We start from the raw sequence: 20,550 nt of genomic DNA on the forward strand, positions 1-20,550 counted from the left end.
TATGCACGACTTAAATAGAACTTCACAATTCAGCAGCTTGATCTTCACCAGTATTGGTTATTAAAAACTTGGTCATAAACAGCTTCAACTTAGTAAATAGAGATAGTTGGTTACTTCCAAAATTTTTAAGGAGTGCCATATCATTAACTATGTCTTCGACTTTAGTCACTTTCCAATCCTTATCGTTCACATCCTTTAAATCAAGCTCCGGTGAGATTACTCCCTTCTTAGATTCCTTAATACCTTTACTAATCTTACTCCAACGAATCTCCAATCGCATTGCTTTTGGATCGGGGTTATAAGAATCCGCAAATTTCGCCAAAATCATGGATTCGATATATTTGAAACGTGTTGCTTCTGAAACCATTTGAATAACAACAAGCATAAACTGAGCTTCAGTCTTAACAACAAGCGTCTTTCCGTAGACATCGTTGATGAACTTGTTCAACGGTTTAACTCCCAATCCCACTCTACCCCGACTCGATACGCCAGCATTACTCTCTATATCAGCATATGAACTTTTGTAGTTTATTATTAGACGGTTTTTACCCGTTGCCTCTGTAAAGAGATCGGTTTTTGCATCCGAAGGAGCATCCTTAAAAATATGTGACCTAAAGTTTCCATTAAATTTGTCAAGATATCCAACGACATATATATCATTATTTAAATTCAAAGCTATTGTGATGGTTCCTCCCTCTGATCCCTTAAGATCAACCAAAATGTACTTCTTTTTGAAAGTAGCAGCCATTACTGGTACGTTGGTGCCGCCGTATTTGAGTTTCGGATCCTTCACCAAGTTACGCAAGTCGCTCAATAGCTTCGAATACGTTGTCGCCGGCGGATTTGTTGCATCGAAACTTAGATCTGATGCCGCAAATGTTGGTTTTAGGATGACTAACCATACCACAACAAAAGCTCTCATTATTGTTTGTATTCCATTCATTTTACCTGTTAAAGGACTTTAATTAAGTTTACAACAAAAAAGATTTGGTTATAAGTTATGGTACTTTATATTGCAATAATTAAAATTAATAATATAACAGTGCGAGAAAGTTTAAACAAAAATAATATAATTACTACATTGATTGCACATTATAGTTCACAATAAATCCAATAATAAAAATACGGTGCAAGCATCTTTTTGTGCAGCTGAACATAATGAGTGACCGCCTGCGAGAAATACATGTAACCCCTTATAACACTAATATAGTATCCCTTTATTATTCTTGTTATTGATCAATAAATTCTTAAGTAACGGAGTAACCCCTATAACAATGACATAATAATTAAACCCTTATAAATAATCCTAGCTAAGTAACCCTACCATGGTTGTCATGTACTCCCTCCGTCCCATAATTACAGGCAAATATACTATTTTGGGTGTCCCAAAATATTCCTCCTATTACTAAAAATAACATTCAATCATTACTTACTTTTTACCTTTTCCATACAAATTACACACATACCTAACAAATTATTACTTACTTTTTAATTTTTTCATACAAAATACACACATACCTAAAAAATCATTACCTACTTTTTAACTTTTCCATACAACATTCTCTACTTTTTATCAACATTCTTCACTTTTTAGCTTTTCCATACAATATTCTTCTACATTTTCCATCCTCCTTAAAAACCGTACTTTTTAGAGTTATTTGCCTGTAATTATGGGACGGAGGGAGTAGTAAAATACGTCACATACTAGTACAAAAGTTAGTGTAACAATATTAATTACAAGTAATAAACATCAACAATAGAAAAAAATGGTAAAAGAACTAATAATATACATATATATATATATATATATATATATATATATATATATATATATATATATATATATATATATTTAAAAAAAAAAAAAAAAAAAAGTAACTTGGCTTAAGCTTAATATATCAAAATCGAAGATGACATACCAATAAAAACTGCGAAACTAAATGAAAGTTGCTTGATGATATCCTAACTCCCCTGGTCTGTAATAACTCTAACTTAGCTCCTTTAAAAAAAAAAAAAAAAAAAAAAAAAAAGGTTGCTTGATGCGTTTACACTTTGATGACTTAGAGAACGTCGTATGGGAAAAAACAATGAGCTGCAACGTTCAACTTATCTTCTTCTTTAAATAGAAATCATGAGGAAAGTTCATGCGTGCACGTTTTAGACCCAAAAAAAAAAAAAAAAAAAAAAAAAAAAAAAAAAAATTTAATACCAAGTACTAGTATATTTTTACGTAGTATTAATGTACTTGTATTTTTTTTTATATTTTTTATTTTTTATGAAAGATGCTGTCTTTTATAAGTGTAACATGTAAGATTTGACTTGAATTTTATGACTAGAAATTTTGTATCATGTAGTAGGGGAGTACGGTATATTATTATTAAAAAAAAAAAAAAAAAATGCATGTACATGGCACGTGCTAGGCAGGATCATGTCGGACAAACGTGTAGATTAATCACATGTAAATTAAGTTTAAAAATTTATTTTGCTCCGTAAATCATCAGATTCAACATATATTTAGTTTAAAAATCACACCTCTGTCTCCTACCATTTGAGTTAAGGTTCCTCTTTCTTCCGGTAGGTTATCTCCTCAGTCCATGTACCAAAAAGCTGTTTTTTTTTTTTTTTTTTTTAAATAATTTTTTTTTTTAAAAAAAATCTTTTAACTCTGCTCAAACAGTTTAAATCTTTTATATCAAACAGTGTCATTTGATAGGAAGAGAAATTACAGAGTAAAAAAAAAAAAACAAAAAAAAGGACTCTTAGGGTTTGTTTCAATTTACTAAAAACAACTGAACTAATTGGGGCTAAATTGAACTGAACTGAAATAAATTGTTTATGAGAGAAAGAAATTAAAAACTGAATTGAATTGAACTGAAATTAAGTTGAACAGAACAGACCCTTAATAGAAAGTAGCCACGTGGCCACAAATGTCTGTACATAATAGGTCACGCGGAAAAACTCTACCATGCATTAATTATTTTATTGTTGAGCACCATTCACCATTTCATATTTATTTATTTTAATTTTACACCAAATACATTTCAACGATAATAAAAAAAAAAATTCTGCTTTATCCCAAAAAAAAAAAAAAAAATTATCGTTGAGATGTCATAAATTTACCTATAAATATAGTCCAATATTGATCTGACATACTTTTTAATTTCACACTTAAACTTTTTAGTCTCTTTCTATTAACCCACAACATACAATTTTCATATTATCCAAATCCAAAAACAAATGTTAGTGATACTTATGGAGTAAACTTAATCAAGGAAATAATTTCTACTCCACAAATAATCCAAATTTCCAACGATAGTCTCCAAATTTTCAAGCCAATTACCATTTTGACCCAAGTACTCTAATCCAAATATTCAAAGGATGTTATATCACAACATTTTTAATCGGGCAATAACATATCCAAACCAACAATTTTCTAACCAGTTTCCACAACAATCTCTTAACCAATTTCAACAACTACTGTATATCAAATCCCTCAAAAGTATCCATTTGGTTCAAAGTTTCTAATGTCTTTTGTAGACACCTGATTGTGTCTCCCCAAAAACCAAACCCAGTGATGAATATCTTTCACGTCATTTGATTATCGAACAAGGTGAAACGTGAAAAGTCTTGTGGTGCGGTTTTTTTAATAAAAAATATTTCTTTCTGTTTTCGAAAATGTTCTTTTCTTACTCTATTTATGGAAAATGTCCAGTCCAATTTAGTTTGGTCCATAATAAAGGTCCAATAATAGTGTAGTTGGATTGGGCTCGAAAAGAGCTTTCCAACGATATATTATAAGCCCGATTCCGATAAATAATGAGGAAGTTATGACCAAAATACGAAATTGGGCCCAAAATGATTATATGGGGCACAATGATCAAGTAGAGGGGCCATTAATTAACATTCCTAGAGTCATTAGGGTTGATTTTAATTTTCTAGAATAATCTGGAAGGTTATTTTAAATTCTAGTGGAATTAGGATTAGTAATTATATCTTTTAGAAAAGTAAAGAATTTTATTCGGAATAAAACAAGTGTTTTGAAAGATTAAATCTGATTTTAAAAGATAAGTACGGACATTAATTAGTCTAATTTAATTAAATTAAGGACTCTGTACGGCCTTGAGTTAATGCCTGGACCATCGCGAAACGACAGCTCTATCGCGCCGCGATGAAGCTATCGCGGCGCGATGGACCCTGTCGCGCCGCGATGGGAGCAGTTTTATTCCGAATCGAACTCGATCTTTTTCTGATCGTTTCGGGACTATTTTCTCTATAAATAGGGTCGTATTTCCCCGTTTTTATTAATTCATAATCATCAACAATCATCTTTCTAACTCTATTCTCTTCTCTCTAAAAGCTAGAAACTTGTTCTTTCTCCCTCTTTCTAAGCCTAGCCTTTTTTACAAATACAATACCACATTCAAGAGTTCTACACACACCTAGTCAAGTTCGAAGTTGCCTTCGCCCTAGACGTGAAAGGTTGATAATTTCTAAGGGGTTGGTCCCAAATTCCTATTTCAATTATTTAAATTAATTGTTTGATTTAATATTTTCCTTAAAGTTACTAACGTGTGTATTGTTTTGATAGAAAGAGATATGAGGCAAAAAAGTAAGTTGTTTCACTGCTTTATTTTTCTTTAAAAAAGCACGCTTATATTATTTTAATTCCTAGTATCATGTTAAGATGCTTTTATTGCTTTCTAGTATCATGTTTAGGTTGCTTCCTATTTTCTTCTATCATGTTAGTATCATATTAGGGCTAAAACTTTGATTTTTATTGCTTAGTTACATGCTAAGGTTTGTTATTAATCTTGTTAGTATCATGCCTAGGATCTTGCTAATATTATTATGCTTTGATGAGAATATTATTTTTTTTTATGATGATTTGTTATGTCATTATTATTATGTATGTTGCTTGATATATTATTGTTATTGATTGATCACGCCCTCTCTTGCAGGTTTAAAGGGATCGGAATTTGTACTTGTAATCATGCTTAATAAGATAATTAATAATTTTATTTAGGCTAATATGATTTTAATTCAAGTGATCGCCAATAATAATTTTGTTTGTGCATTAATATTCAACCAACATAGATTAAACAGGTTTAGGATTAATATATTGATTGTATGTTAGTCAGAAAGCGTACATGAATATGAGAAGAATAAAGTAGAGGCCTATTTTTAGGGCAGGTTCAATCTCTATTAGGTTGGATTTGTACCTTCATCCTCGAATATCCACTCATGGTTCTAGACTACTATGGAGTTAGAGATCTCATGGATCGTGAAGGGGTGTAACCTTCACCCTTTGAACAGTTTACAAGTTCCTAAAGCTTGTTGGTGATTCTTTGCTCTAGCTTCCTTCCATTTGGACGCCACCATGTTTAAGTGTATGATCACAGTGGGGCTCAACTGTGGGATGCTTGAAATATTCTCTACACTTAACATTTTTTTTTAAGGGTCAACATTGTTATTTTAATATTAATAGTGATTTAACATATTTAGTTATTTTAATAATTTTGAAACCATGCTCAACTCGACTAATTTATTAGTTAATCGAAATAATAATTAAAACATAAGGTCATTAATTAATTATATTATTATATAATTACAAGGGAAATTCTCTTTGGTAAACCTCTAATTGTTAAAATTCTTAATGGTGAATTGTAAAAAAAAATTATTATCCTTGGTAAACTATATTTCAAAAAATTAAGTCATTGGTAACATTAATTATAGTTATTAGGGATTTTAAGCTTAACCGTGGTTAACTAATGACCTAATGAGAAATTTGACCCTATTAACAAGTCTGAATTTCCCTCCAAATCAATTTCCTCCTTCTTATATACCTCTAATCGATTTCTCCCTTTTTATAACCCTAATTTTCACGATTTTCCCCAAATTCTCTCTGATATCATGAAGAACACTCGATCATCTTCCTCAGCTAAGGTAATCACCATGGACGATCGGATGTGTGTTGCGATTATGTCCCCCCCCCCCAAGTTGCTGCAGTGATGGTTTCACACACCACGAAGAACCCTAGAAGACTATTTTTTAAGTGTAGGGCATGCGATCTTTTCAGTTGGTTGAAGGAGCAGGATATAATCAGGGTTGGTGACGAATTGGAGGTTGACAAGGTGCTCTTGTTGTTGTTAATTCAAGGCTGGATGAATTAATGAATTTCATCAAATTAATTGTGAGGAAGATGGCTTTGATTATGTATTTTGTAATGTTATTTGTTGTTGCGAACTGGTGAATTAGATTAGGATTAGTATGGTGAATTAGAATGTTAATGTTGAAGGTTATGTTTTAGGGGTATGAATTAAAACTGATGTACTTGGTTATGCAAATGGTTAAATAAAATTGGTACTCTTACTTTTGTGCACAATGTATGAGTTTTTGCAATGTCTTTACTTAATATTAATGCTTATATTTCATTGAGAATTGTCAAAAGCAAAAGATTACATTAACCCATAATCTGTCCAAAAAACACACCATATGAATGTGTGACACATACAGTTAACTAAGAAGCAAAATAACTGTATTAATACTTCAAAATCCATGCGCTGTTTTGAACAAATTTTCCTAAGACACTAAGATGCAGGTTGTGATGCTGAGACACCTCCCTTAGCTTTCTTTAACCTTGGTGAGACTCTTAATGGCTGTGAAGATGATGCCACTTTTGCTGGTTGTGGTTGGCTTATTGATACTCCCTTTTTCTGCTTTTTTGCTTGCTTTTCTTTGGGCTAAGCAGTTGAGGTTTCACCTAAGGCAGCCTTGTCTTTTCATGTCAAGCCACCTTGGCATGTCCGTGACTTATTCCAAAATTGTTGGCATTTTCCACACCTCACAGTCCTGGACCTCTTCCCTTTTGCTTGCTCACCCTCTTCCCTCCTCCTGTTCCTAGCATGTTACCTATAGCACTTTTATTGCTGGTGGGCAATCTCTGGATAATTGCTGTCTGGCCATTGCTCCACATCTGGTATGGCCTTGATAGAGTTGGCATAAGCCAGTTTGTATCTTCTGACAGAGTACCACTCACTGATGCAGGCCCTAGGATCTTGATTATCATGCAAGATTTCCCTCATAGCATGTTTGCATGGAAATCCAATCAGTTTCCAAGCATTGCATACACATGTCTTTTCCTTTAGGTTGACAGGAAGCACATATTTCCCATCAAGCACTTCAAATTCTCCATCTCCAGATTTCAAACACTTGCATGTCCTTGATTCATGGCTAATCACTTGCAGCCTTTTCATGATATTAGGGCAAACATCATCTCTCCAGCTCTCACATGCCTCCCTTCTGGTTGCCATTCTAACCATAGTTAGTCTTCTAATACTTGCAGTACAAGTGATGACAACAAATTAGCATTGGGACTACAAATTAACACTAAATCAAATTAGGTTGGGCTAGTTAATTACCTTCAAGCAGAGTTAGCACTGGTCTGCATTTATCAATGCCCATGGAAGAATTGAAGCTTTCAACAAAGTTCGATTTGTTGATGTCACACTTCACAGCTGGATTGAAGGCATGCTTTGACCATCTTGATTTTGGTCCAAGCTTTGAGAGCCAAACTAGAGCTAGGGGATTGGCCTTTTTCAATGCCTCCATTGCCTTTTTGAATGTGAATGGATTGTAAGCTCCAGCAGCCTTCCAAAATAGTTGAAACATCAATAAACCAGGATATTCCTTCTTAAAATTTTTGACCAAGTGCTTGCAACAGTACCTTCTGCCCACTTTTGGCCAAATTTCAGAAATGACAGGATCAATACCCAGTACAAATTAACATGTGTTATGGTTTACATTACATAGTTTAGCATAATAAAAGTAGCTCACAAGATGGCAGAATCAATGTACCTTTTGCCTATCACTGATGATGCACCAATCATCACCCCTGCCACTTGGTTGTAAAGCATTTTTCAAGTGATATAAAAAGAACTTCCAACTTGTAGCATCTTTAGCTCCAACTATTGCCCATGCTATAGGAAATATATATCTCATTATTTCCATCAAGAGCAACTGCAGACAATAAAACTCCACCATAGTTGCCGTTTAGATGAGCTCCATCTACACCAATCAGACTTCTGCATCCAGCACTCAACCCATCAAGTGCAGCTTTAAAGGCAATGAATATGGAACTAAACACCATAAGTCTGTCAGGACCAACATTGTTTCATGCACAGAAAGCTAATGAGTTAGGGTTTAGCTCTTTGATAACATCACAGTATCTAGGCAATTCATTGTAGGAAACATCATGCCCACCATGAATTTCCACTAAAACCTTTGTCCTTACCCTATACAATGTGCTTTATGCCATGGTCACTCCATATCTCTTCCATAACAACTGATTTAGAGCCTTGGAAGGAACATCATTGTTTTCCCTATTATCATCAAGTAAAACCCTCATAGCCCACTTAACATTCACCATATTGTTTCTTGTCTAAAGTCCTTGACAAGTATGCTCTGGGTTTTGTATGCTTTTGATTGCCCAAGTTGTACCATCTGGAAACACAGATGTATGCAATCTCCACCTAGGGTTGTTCATTGGTCCAAGACCGGACCGGATCGGACCAACCTGGATTGGACCGAAGACCGAAAATTAGAATTTTAAGAACCGAAGGCCGGACCGATTAAGCTAGGACCGAACCCGAACCAGATCGAAAGAATCGGTCTAAAACCCAGACCGGACCTTTTTGGACCGACTTAAGAATTTTATTTAAAAGAATACTAAATTTTTAATAAATTTATGGAAAACACGAAAAAAGTGAAGGAAAAACTATATTTTAACGTAATTTTTACGCCTTTTTTGTATGTTTAGTAAAACAAAACTAATAAAGTTAAAGTTTTCTAAAATTATTAAGGATAATTTTAACCATTATTTAAGGTTTCACGCATATTTTTAATAAAAAAATCGGTCCGGTCCAAGACCCTTTTTTATAGGGTTTTGGACCAGACCGGAAAAATGAATTTCAAGACCCGAAGATCGAACCAATTAAACGGTCCGATCCGGTCCGGGGTGGTCCGGTCCATTTTTTCGGTCCGGACCGATTTATGAATAACCCCTATCTCCACCCACAGTTCACATCTGAGCATCTAGCACAAAATCTCTTACTGCTAGCAAAGTCAATAACTACTGCAAATCCACACTGGATGCAGTAATCCCTCTCCACATCCCTGAGGTGTTGTTTGTCCATGAACAGCTGCCAAGGCTTCAAAACTATCTTCCCAAATCCCTCATCCTTATACACTTCTCCATTGTTGTACAACTTGGTTAAATGATTGTCCTGTTCATTCTCACACTCAAAATGTTCATCTTTAAAAGGGTCATAACTATCTTCAATCATGGGCCCATAATCATCCTTAGGCAAGTCTTCTTCATCCTCTAAACTCACATCTTCTGACTCATTACTCACATCTTCATCAGACCTTCCAGTAGGGATGTAGCCATCATCTTCACTATCATCGTCATCTTCAAATGACACCAAATTAGTGTCCACATCATCTTCACTTAAGCTAACAGACATAGTCCTTCTCCTATTCTGTTCCACTAGTTGTTGTTCACTCCCTCCTCCACTTGCACTAGTGCTAATCACAATCAATTTTCTCTTAGCAGTTGTCCTAGGCAATCTCTTTTGAAAAAAGACTAACACTCTAGAGGACTTAAAAGAATCACCCTCACCTGAATTATCCCTAGTACCAAACTCACCTATGTTTTGCAATGGAGGTATCAAATATTGGGTATGTGGTTGGGCTTGACTGTCCTGTGTGATGATGTCATGGGGCATCTGGAATTCATTTGCAAGAAGATCATTACTTTGGTCTAGTTCATCAGTTTGGTTAGGCTGGTTAGTCTGACATGGGGTAGGGGAAATGTTGAACCATGTCTCTAAGGCATTCCCTCGTCCCCTCCCTTTGCCAGAACCTCTCCCTCTACTCTTACCACTCCCTCTCCCTCTCTCAGAAGCTCTCCCTCTGCCTCTCCCTGTAATCCCCCATATTTCTAATATATTTATTTATTATTTATACAAATATTTTTTTTATTTTAATTTTATAATACGAATTATTTGTTACAAAAATAATAAGATTTTATTACTAGTAAGCTAAACCATTAAGTTTTAGTCTAATTTACAACTCCCTTGTTAAGTATTGGCCCAAAGTTGATTTCTATTCAAGCCCAAACTACCCAAATTCTACTCCTAAAAAAATTAGGAGAATAAAACCCAAATAAAACACCAAACCCTCACCTCTCTTCCTCCTCTTCTACGTGAAAAAGAAAAAAAAAAAAAAATTCTTCCCGAGCTGTTCTGCCGCCCAGCCCGACGCACGCCGTGACCACCACCTCGCCGACCACCACCCTGCTGACCGGCGTCCACCTGCTGTCCCCGACCAGTGCAGTCCGCTTCTTCCTCCTTCTCTTTCCCTTTCTTTTTCCTCTTTTGTTTTAATTAATTTGATTAAAGTTTTTACCTTTGATTAAATTTTGTTCTAAATTATTATTATTATGGTTTGATTATACATATAAATTACAAAAGGTTATGAATTTATGAGTTTTGATATGTTTAGATTGTCATATAAAATTTCAGATTTTATATTGTGTATAATTAAGGGTTTAAATATAGATTTTTCATGTTTTAGCGCTTGAAAACGTGCTAATTAAGTTACCTAATCATATTATGTTTAAATTACATTAAAGTATAATTATTTGATTTATATATAAATTTTCAGATTATAAAAGTTACAATTTTTATGTATAAATTGTGTTAATTTCATATTTTTATGCTTCTAATCTCATAAAATAATGTTTGTGGATATTTTATGATTAAAAAGTTTTGAACTTTAAAGTCTAATATCAAGAATAAATTTTCAGATTTTAAAGTTACAATTTTGAAGCCTCTAATTTCGTTAAATTGATGTATTTTTGGGTTTTAAACATACTAACTTACTATATAAGAATTATTTCAAGTATACTTGTTTATGGGATTATTTTATATACTTAAACTAAAATTTCAGATTTATTTACTTACTTTAAAGCTGTTGGAATTTCATGTTATACACTATATTTTCATAATTTTGACATATAAACTTATAGTTGGGATGTTATATTATTATTATTGACTAATGAGAACAATTTAAAAGCTTTATTTTGATAGTTTAAGAGGTTTTAAAGTAGTTTAGTATTGCTGTAAATTTATTTGCTTGGGTATTAATTTAATTCTTATTGTTTGATTTAGGAGAGGAGTTTATAGAAGGTGATTTCTAGTGAGTAAAGTGGCATACCAATTTGTTTACTCAAGGTACGTATGAGTTACGAAACCTTGCTTTTAGATGCATGCATGTTTAAGGACGGATCAAGAACTTAGTATCATGTATAGAGAAGACTGGGATAAATTGTTTGGTTATACATTGTGATTTCCGTATGTTGTGCACTATTCTATATTTCAAGTATTGTTTATGCTCTAGTTATGCAAAGTGCGCTTAGAGGCAAATGTATGTGGTTGGTGAAATGATTCATTTATTACTCGTTCTTGATCATGGAGATAGAATGAGTAAAGGAGGAAATTTAAATCTTATATGACGAGGTTAAAGTTGTGGGGTGCCTTATGCACTCAAGGTGTTTATACACCGAGGTAGTTAAAGGAATAAATAATAAATGTTACTTGTCACTAATAAATCAAGAATTGAAATTGAAAGTTTGCTTTACTTGATTGAATTGATATTAGATTGATTGTATTGCTTTGCAAATGAGTCATCACCAAGTCTAAACTTGTAAATCATGTAAAGTGCAAGATGGATGAGCAACAAAACTCTGGATTTTTGCACATCTGGAGTAATGATAATCAAGGGTTGGGGTACACGAGGTATTAGCCGTGCACTTTTCTTGAGGCCGTATGATCTACGAGTCTCTTATTTCAAATATTTCTTTTCAAAAACTAAGAGTTAGATGAGATCTCATACTAGCTACGGTCACGGAGTCGCGCCCGTGGTCATTGGATGTTTTATTGATATTTTCGAAAGGAGGCATGGAGTTTTTCTTTTGTTGATGTTCCAAATGGAGCATGGGTTGGACAACCTTGTCTATTGCTTAATCCAATGAATAATAATGATGAGTTAACTATGTTAACTAGTGAAGTATTAGCAAATTGATAGTTGAGTCATGTGTCGAGTCTACAAATTAATGATGTGTGATGATTGATTATTAGTACACTAGTAGAAAAAATCAATTGGGAAGCCCCAAATTGGAAGCGGTTCTTGAATTCCGCTTCCAAAAACCCTCAAAAATCCACCAAAATAAAAGAGAAACATACAAATGGGAAGCGGTTTATGAGTGAACCGCTTCCAAATATTCTAATTGGAAGCGGTTTGAATAGTGAACCGCTTCCCTTTTTAAAAAAAAACCCTAAAACTTAGTAGTATAGCCGCCCCTTATATTCTCTCTCCCTTCATTTTCTTATTCTCTTTCTCTCTCCTCTCTTCCCTCTTCTCTCGTCACTTTCTCTCTCCTCTTCATCTCTCTCGTTCTCCTGGTTTCCTATTCTTCGATCTGCTTCATCTCCTTCTTCCTCTTCTTTTTCTTTCTTCGATCTCCTTCTCTTCCCTCTTCTTTTCCTCTTCTTCCATCTCCTTCTCCCTTCGATATCCTTTTCTCTTCTAACCACCACAAACGCCGACCACCACCACAAACGCCAACCGAGCAAGCATCACCGACTCACCTAGCAAGCACCACCATGTATTTCTAGGTTTTTAGGTCTAATTCGACCATGAAAACCCTATATCTAGAGTTTTTTATGGTCGAATTTGACCTTTAAAACCATAATTTCAAGCCAAAATCGGGGTTTTGGTGGATTTTAAGGTATGTTCCTTTTTTTTTTGAGGTTTTTTATTTTATTTTACGGTGATGTGTGGTTGTTTTGGTTTGTTTCAGGTGGCGGCGAATCTGGTTTGGGTGGAGGTCGTGGTGGGTAAAATGGGTTTTTTTTTTTTAATTTTAAAGGTTGGTTAAAGGTGCTTGGTGGTGGTGGTGATACGGTATAAGGGGGCGGTGATACGGTTTTGGTGGGTGAATGTTGGTGTTTGGTGGATGAATTGCGCGTGGCTGGTGGCGGTTGGTGGCTGTGGTTTGGATGCTTTTTTATTATTATTTTCTTTTTTTCTCCAAGAAAATGCTGTATTTTTTTTTATACATATGTTAATTGTTTGTATTTTAATTTAAGTGAAAAAAAAAATTTCGTAAAATATATATATATATATATATATATATATATATATATATATATATATATATATATATATATATATATATATATATATATATATATATAGGCATAATGGAAAGCGGTTTGAACCGCTTCCCATTTAAATGTGCAATGGGAAGCCCCCTAAGCTGGAGCGGTTTAAAACCGCTTCCTATTAGGGGGTTTGAATCGCTTCCCTTTTAGTGTTTTCTACTAGTGGTAGCATGCTAGGGTTTTCTTATTATGTTTCCCACCTTGTATGTACTCAGCTTTGCTGATTACGTGCTTTGTGTGTCTTTCTTTGGTCATGGCCTTCGCCTTTTATTGACCCTATGACGATCCAATTTTTACACTTGTAATATTGGGGAGCAGATTAATCACAGGTTCTTACACATGCAGCATCCGCATCTAGGTAGTGGGATCTTGAGTGGAGTGTTGGTTGCTTTTTTTTTTTTTTTATTGCTGTTTACTTTTGAAGTTATTTTAACTCAATTTTACTTTCATACTACCTCTAATGGTTTGAGTTTTGAATAAGGGCCTTAATGGTTCCAAGTTATAACACTTAATTTGGTTTTGTTCGTTGGTTTTGAAACTTATTTAAAACTGATTTAGTTTTCCGCTGCTAATTCCTGATATAGTCTTAACGTTTGAACACGTGGTGGTAGCACACCAGTAATTCTCTTGAATATTGTTCAGGTTACTTACAGGTTTAAAGAGAGAATTATTGGGGTGTTACACTCCCTCTTTTAGAAGCTCTACCTCTCCCTCTCCCTATTTCATTCCCTCTCCCCCTCTTTCTACACTTAGGTTGACGATTTGCTTCCCTCTCAGCCCAAGTTTCATCTGGGTCATAATTTAGAATCTCCGGTTCACTCACATTGATTGATTTACCCAATACCTTAACATGTCTATCAAAGTCAGCCTTACTAACAACTTTAGCTTCCACCAACTCAAGTTGTTTTTTCTTCCTAGGTGTCAGTTTTTTCCTATTGCTAACTACTGGTTCAGCTACTAGCTTAGATACTGGTTCAACTACTAGTTGCTTTCCAGCCATTAGTGATCTTGCAGCTGCAACAACCTTAACATTCTTTAGACCATCTCCAACCCATATGTATATCTTCATTTTGTCAGGCAAATTAACAAACATCTTCATCAAATCAGCATAACTTTCAAGTTTAACATGCTTCATTTTATAAAACACATACTGAAAAGTGGGATGTTGGGGTGTTTCAACATTATTCTCCTTAGCTTTTTCCCAATACTCTATAATAAGGTCTATCAAATTGACCTTATCAACATCGTCAACCATAACAGACACATCTCTACCCCTATATTGAAACTGTAGAATAATTTTGTCAACCATTCTGCATCAATGAAACCAAAGAACATCCAACAAATAAATGTATAAGAATCAACCCTAAAATAGCATATCATTCCAACAATAAACAACAATTACCTAATAATCAGAACCCTAAACAAATAAAAAGGTCAACTTTAACAATTAACATAATCAATCAAACAAAAATAACCAATACCATCAACAACATTTCATATCCAACCCCATTATACTTATTTAAAAAAAACAAAGCATAGGAAAAACGTTAACTACAAAAAAATACATATATGGCTTCAATTCAGACTAAAATGGTGGTATATTTCCCATAAAGTTCGAACTTTGATGCCGATCGTCTTACCCAAACATGAATTCAACAACCTAGAATTCCCGAACAAAATCCCTCACAACGTCTTTAATTGTCACTCAATCCGTGTTCAATTACCACTAACAACTACAAACAGTATCCCAGATTAAAGTTGAAAATAGCCCTAGATTTTTCAAGGACAAAAACAAAGTGCAATTTTGAGAAGATGAGCAATCAAAAATGTCGAATGATGAAGAATGAAGATGAAGAGAAGGCTGAACGTTTAAACTCTCCAAATGATTTGACATATGTAGTTGGGGCAAATTAAATGGGGGTATTTTAGGCATCACATCATATTTTTACTTAGTAATGTTAACCACCATTGAGAATTTTAACAATTAGAGGTTTACCAAAGAGAATTTCCCTAATTATAAATTAAATTATGACTTTTTTTTATAATTAAATTTATAGAATTTGTCAAGGGTAAATCCGTAAGGTGGGCTTTCTACTTTCTAGGCTTCAATCACCGTGAAAAAAGTAGGATTTTTTTTTTTTTTTTGGGATTTTGGTGTAGCGACTGGCATGGGTGGGAGATTGGTCTAGCAGGTGGGGGCCGGGGCAATAGATGTGGGTTTCGGTGGTGGGTTGTAGGGGTGGGTGTTAGTGGTGGTGGTGGTTTATTTTATAATAGGTTTTCGATTGATGACCTTTGACAATTTAGCGATCGTAACACTGCCGATGGTTGGTTAAAGCCGGCGAAATCTCCAATGGACACAATCAAAATCGTTGAAAATTTGATTTTAACTGGTAATTTCATAGGTAATTCAAGAAATATATAAATACGTTGACGGCCAATTACCTAGAGCTAGCAATCCCTTACACGACACGACAACACGGCCGAAACCGACACAACACGAACACGAAGTTACTGAGAGAAACACGACACGACACAAAATCAACCCGAACACGACCCGTTTGGATAAAGTAGTCAAATTATGCAATTACTTACATTTTACATAGTTTTTGATAAATTTTATGAATAACATGAAATTGACACGAAACCAAACACGAACACGACACGACACGACACGACTTTTTGCCAGCTCTACAATTACCGATGGCTAGTGCAGCCAACAGTAATAATGCCGCTTTTGACGATTTTAAACACATTTAGTGATGGATTTTGGCCATTGGTAATTGGCTATTTTCTTTTAGTGGTTGACCCACTTTTTTTTTTTTTTTTTTTTTTTTTTATCACATTTGTTAATGCACAATTTAATTATTAATATCTCAAATTATTATTAAGTACAAAGTATGAAAGTTGATGATATAATTATATATTTTGATACGATTCTAACAAGATCTCACAATTAAAACTCTAAACTATGAAATCAAGTTTAGATAGAGTTTATTTGTCAATAATATCAGAAGTCAAATTATATCAGATAAAAATAAAATAACGACACAGGGCTTAGGAAGTATAAAGAAACAAAATTCTAAAGGTCACAAATTCATAATATATGACATAAAAATGTGTCACAATTTTTCGATGGATAAGGTGTACATGTATAGACTATGACTCAATGAGGTGATAGGTAAGGCAATGAAAAAACTATGAAGAAAATATAACGTTCTAAAATTGGTATTCTTTTTGTAGCAAATTATCGTCATCATCTTCATTTTCAACATTGCAACCATCTTCTCTAATTTCTAAATAGAATTCAAGAGAATAATAATAACGCTGTAAATTTGATGCTATTATTTATGAAACTCTGAAAATTTACATATCCATTCTACATTATACATCTAGTAAATGTGATTAGTACATAATACAACAGTTTGTCAACCATTAATTATACTACCTCCGTTTTATATTATTTGCAATAATTAGACATTTTTCCTCTTTACTTTATAATGAGAAAATGCATGAATGATAGGATAAACGTGCAATGGGTGAGAGTTATCACATGTGTAGACTTTTCAAATTTAGTAAATTAAAGATCTGAATTAATATATTCGTAGTTTTCTTGTGTTCAAATTAATGCTACCCCGTTCCTAATGGAAAAATACTTTGTATACTCGCCACTAATAATGATAAAAAACACAACTCAACATGTTAAATGATATTATTGTATTAATAGTGGGTAATTGTTAGGAGTAGGTGGACGTAATTTTGCCCGTTCTTAAATGATAGTTACATGTGATAAGTTGATAATGTATCTAATTATTATAGAGACCAATGATCGTATGTTTTATGAACAGTTTAAGAAGATGCCCAATCGAGTTGAATTAAGGAACCATAAAGGGCGGCAAGTAAAAATGTGTACGAGAAACCAGAAAGTGAACAAATTAATTAATTCATAATTTTGGGTTTTTGAATATTATTGAATTGCATTATCAAACATAATATTACAGCCTTGCACCATACATAATTCAAGTACATACTTTATAAGATGTTAGCAAAAGCGTACGTAGTTATTAAAGAGATAGGGACATTATATAAGGAAGCAATACGTACATATGTAGGAAATTCAAATAAAATACAACTGTACTAATTAAAGCATGAATAATAAATATAATTATTAAGTGATCACATAACCGCAGATTTCGGAATTGTACGATCCACATCCACATTATCGACCAAATTAGAGGTTGGAATAGGCATGTACTTGAGGAGGGCCATGTCACTTTTTATGTCGTCCACATTATTTACCATCAACTTGTAGTCAGTGTTACCAACCTCAATGGGTGGCCTAATAACAGTGCATTTATTCATTGTTTGATTTTCTGCTCTATGAATTGCATACGAGATTTTATCCCAATCATTTACGAAGCCTGATAATTTGAGTTTGATTTCCTCTTTATTATTGTACTCACATATGGCAGTTTCGATAAATTTAAAACGTGCTGCCTCTGAAACCATTTGGACGACCATAAGAAAAAATCTAGCCTCGGTCTGCACACTTACTTCACCTTCTGGTTTCCCATACACCTCCTTAAGGCTAGATTCGAGGTTAGGAATTCCTATTGTTTGGTCACGTTTGTTCTTATCGGCATATCTTTGAAGCTCATTGTAGGTGCCTTCAAATCTAGTAGTTCTATTTGTCGTTGATTCTGAGAAAAGAGTGTTCCTGGCAAGCAGAGGAGCATCCTTAAGGAAGACAGCCCGATAAGTGCCATTGTATTTGTCTTGATAACCCCATATGTATAGATCTTTGGCATCTATTCCTAGAGTCACCCATTTAGTGTTACTAAATTTGAGATCCACCTGAACATATTCGGTGCCTCGTAAAGGGACACGTCGTGTTGATGGTAAGCCACAAGCCCTAGGGGAAGCTTGAACTAGATTACGCAGTCTTGTCAAGAATTTGGAGTAGCATCTTTCACCCAATCTAACATCGAATGGTATGGATGGTAAGGCGGCCGTGTTGTAGTCTAGTTGTTGCCCACATTCATCAGCTTCTATTGCTAATATTGATGGCATAATAAACACCATCATCATCATGCACCACCAAACGCATACTGCTGCTCCCAATAACGACCTCATACTTCTCTTCTTGTCAATTTTACTGGCCTGCATATTATGATTTGCAAATTTGATCTTAAGAAATAAAGCACAGCATAAGTTTCAAGGGTTGTACAATATAATTATATTACTTTCACATTCGAAGCTACTAAAATAAGCTCTGCATGAATGCATAGGATTCGATGACTCATACAAGCTAAGTGTTATAGCTATACCTACCAATTCGGGTCAATGGGTTGGGTTAGTTATATTTCAAGTCGTTCTAAAAATTATCTTAAATAGGGTAAAAACATAAAATCATTTATAAAAAACGTGATAAAAAAAAAAGTTTGTGTTTTTCTCAGTAACTTTGAGTTATTATTGGTGGGAAAGGTCGGGTCAAGAATTTATAGTTGTAGTCATAGGTTGTCTATGAAGTGGTGATGATATTTTAAGATTGTATTAGTATTTTGTGTGTATTAATATAGATATAATGAATAATACAACTCTTAACAATAATAATCATTTGTTTTGTTTGACTTTGCAATAGTTTGAGACTTTGACTTTCATTGTGGCCAATGGATAACTTTTACTAATCTTTGACTTTCAAACTTGTAGTTGCATATCTTTAATTACCGAGAAATCAAAATTATAAAATGTTAATATTTTGAATATATAATTAAAACAAACTTAACAATATCTCACTTAACTTTATTTTTCTAGCATTTGAATCATCAAAGACAATTTGTAATATGTACTTTTATAGTAAGTGAACACGCCAATATGGTGCAACTAAAAGAGAGCAGAAGTTTATATACTAGTGAACGACGTTATAAAACAAAGAAATAGCAAATAAAAAGAAAATTGAGTACTATAAAAGAAATAAATAATAATGAAAAAAAAAGAACGAAATACTTCATAAGAAAAATAAAATAAAATAAACAAATAAGAAAATAAAATGCTAGTAAACACTAAGGAATATATAAGAAATAAAATAATAATAACAATAATAATAATAATAATAATAATAAAGACAAAAACAATTTAAATAATAACACTAGAAGTTTATGATGTTTCCTTTATTTGGTTAACAAAAGCTCTTATACTTTTTTTTTTTTTTTTTTTTTTTTTTTTTTTTTTTTTTTTTTTTTTTTTTTTTGTGAAACAAGCAAAAGCTCTTATACTTCATATATATTTAATTCTTTCTTTTACCAAAAACACTCATAGCCCCGTATAAATAAATAAATACAGAGTATGTATATATAATTCAATCACAAAATAAATAATAAGGAGAAACTTACAAAAATGCTAATTTATGGTGGAAAATTAGTGAAATACAAATTGCCAAATTTGGTGCGGTAGCCTGGCCTCATTATCATCACAACATACACAACATCCTTATATAGGGAAAAACATATACATAAAGTGGCTCAAGTTGCCAAAAAACGATAAAACAAATTAAGAGGTTTAATGATATACGCAATACACCTATAATTTAGTTGCTAATCTTGCCTTCGTTCAATAAAAGCATCTTTCCTTTCCTAGTTATATAGTCAACAATTAAAAAAAAATGATGGCGGCTAATCTTTTTTCATAGACAAATGGTGTCTTGTTACTAAAGAAAGATGCCATTATATACATTTTTATGCATAGTTGGGTTGATTCCTTAATTTAAATTAATTACCCGGCCTCTAAATCTAGCATCTTATTTTTGGCTACCACTGCACTTTATAAATATATATTCACATTTGTGAGAATCATATCTATTAATATAGCTTTATAGATGTTCTTTATCTATCTTAGAGACTAGAGAGTTGCTCCCTTCGTTTTTAAATACTTGTTTACTTTTCTTTTTTTGACCGTTTTTAAATACTTCTCCATTTCCTTATTTGGAAAACTTTTACAATATTTAACTAATTTTTCTCACCTAATGTACCCACCATGATCATATTTTATTAATTTCATATTCTCTCTCCTCCAATCCTCTCCACTACTTTTGCTTTTTATAATTTTTTATTCTTCCATCTACCCCACTACCTCCATATATTATTACTTTTTTCCAATTTCTCCTAAAACTCCGCGCATGGTGACAGGTTAAAGTCGTATCACCTAATCAAAACTAATTCCTAAAACCACTAACTAAAATAGATAGAGAAGTAAGGTCGAATTTACAGGG

General features: G+C 33.3%; 3 protein-coding genes across 3 annotated transcripts; all 3 read right to left on the reverse strand.

Annotated features, from left to right (window-relative positions):
• Window positions 1–922, reverse strand: LOC145590190 (ribosome-inactivating protein PD-L3/PD-L4-like). Its single transcript, XM_081646944.1, has one exon. The coding sequence runs from the start codon at window positions 920–922 to the stop codon at window positions 23–25; it is 900 nt and encodes a 299-aa protein (XP_081503070.1). The 3' UTR covers window positions 1–22.
• A 5,998-nt stretch (window positions 923–6,920) lies between these two features.
• On the reverse strand, window positions 6,921–7,319 carry LOC145590192 (uncharacterized). Its single transcript, XM_081646945.1, has one exon. It carries the CDS (start codon window positions 7,317–7,319, stop codon window positions 6,921–6,923), a length of 399 nt encoding a protein of 132 aa, XP_081503071.1.
• Window positions 7,320–17,459: 10,140 nt separating this feature from the next.
• On the reverse strand, window positions 17,460–18,449 carry LOC145590193 (antiviral protein MAP-like). Its single transcript, XM_081646946.1, has one exon. The coding sequence runs from the start codon at window positions 18,447–18,449 to the stop codon at window positions 17,460–17,462; it is 990 nt and encodes a 329-aa protein (XP_081503072.1).
• Between the last annotated feature and the right edge of the window lie 2,101 nt (window positions 18,450–20,550).

The sequence above is a fragment of the Chenopodium album genome, chromosome 17 (assembly GCF_948465745.1).
Source record: "Chenopodium album chromosome 17, dcCheAlbu1.1, whole genome shotgun sequence".
In the NCBI taxonomy this organism is placed as follows: domain Eukaryota; kingdom Viridiplantae; phylum Streptophyta; class Magnoliopsida; order Caryophyllales; family Amaranthaceae; genus Chenopodium; species Chenopodium album.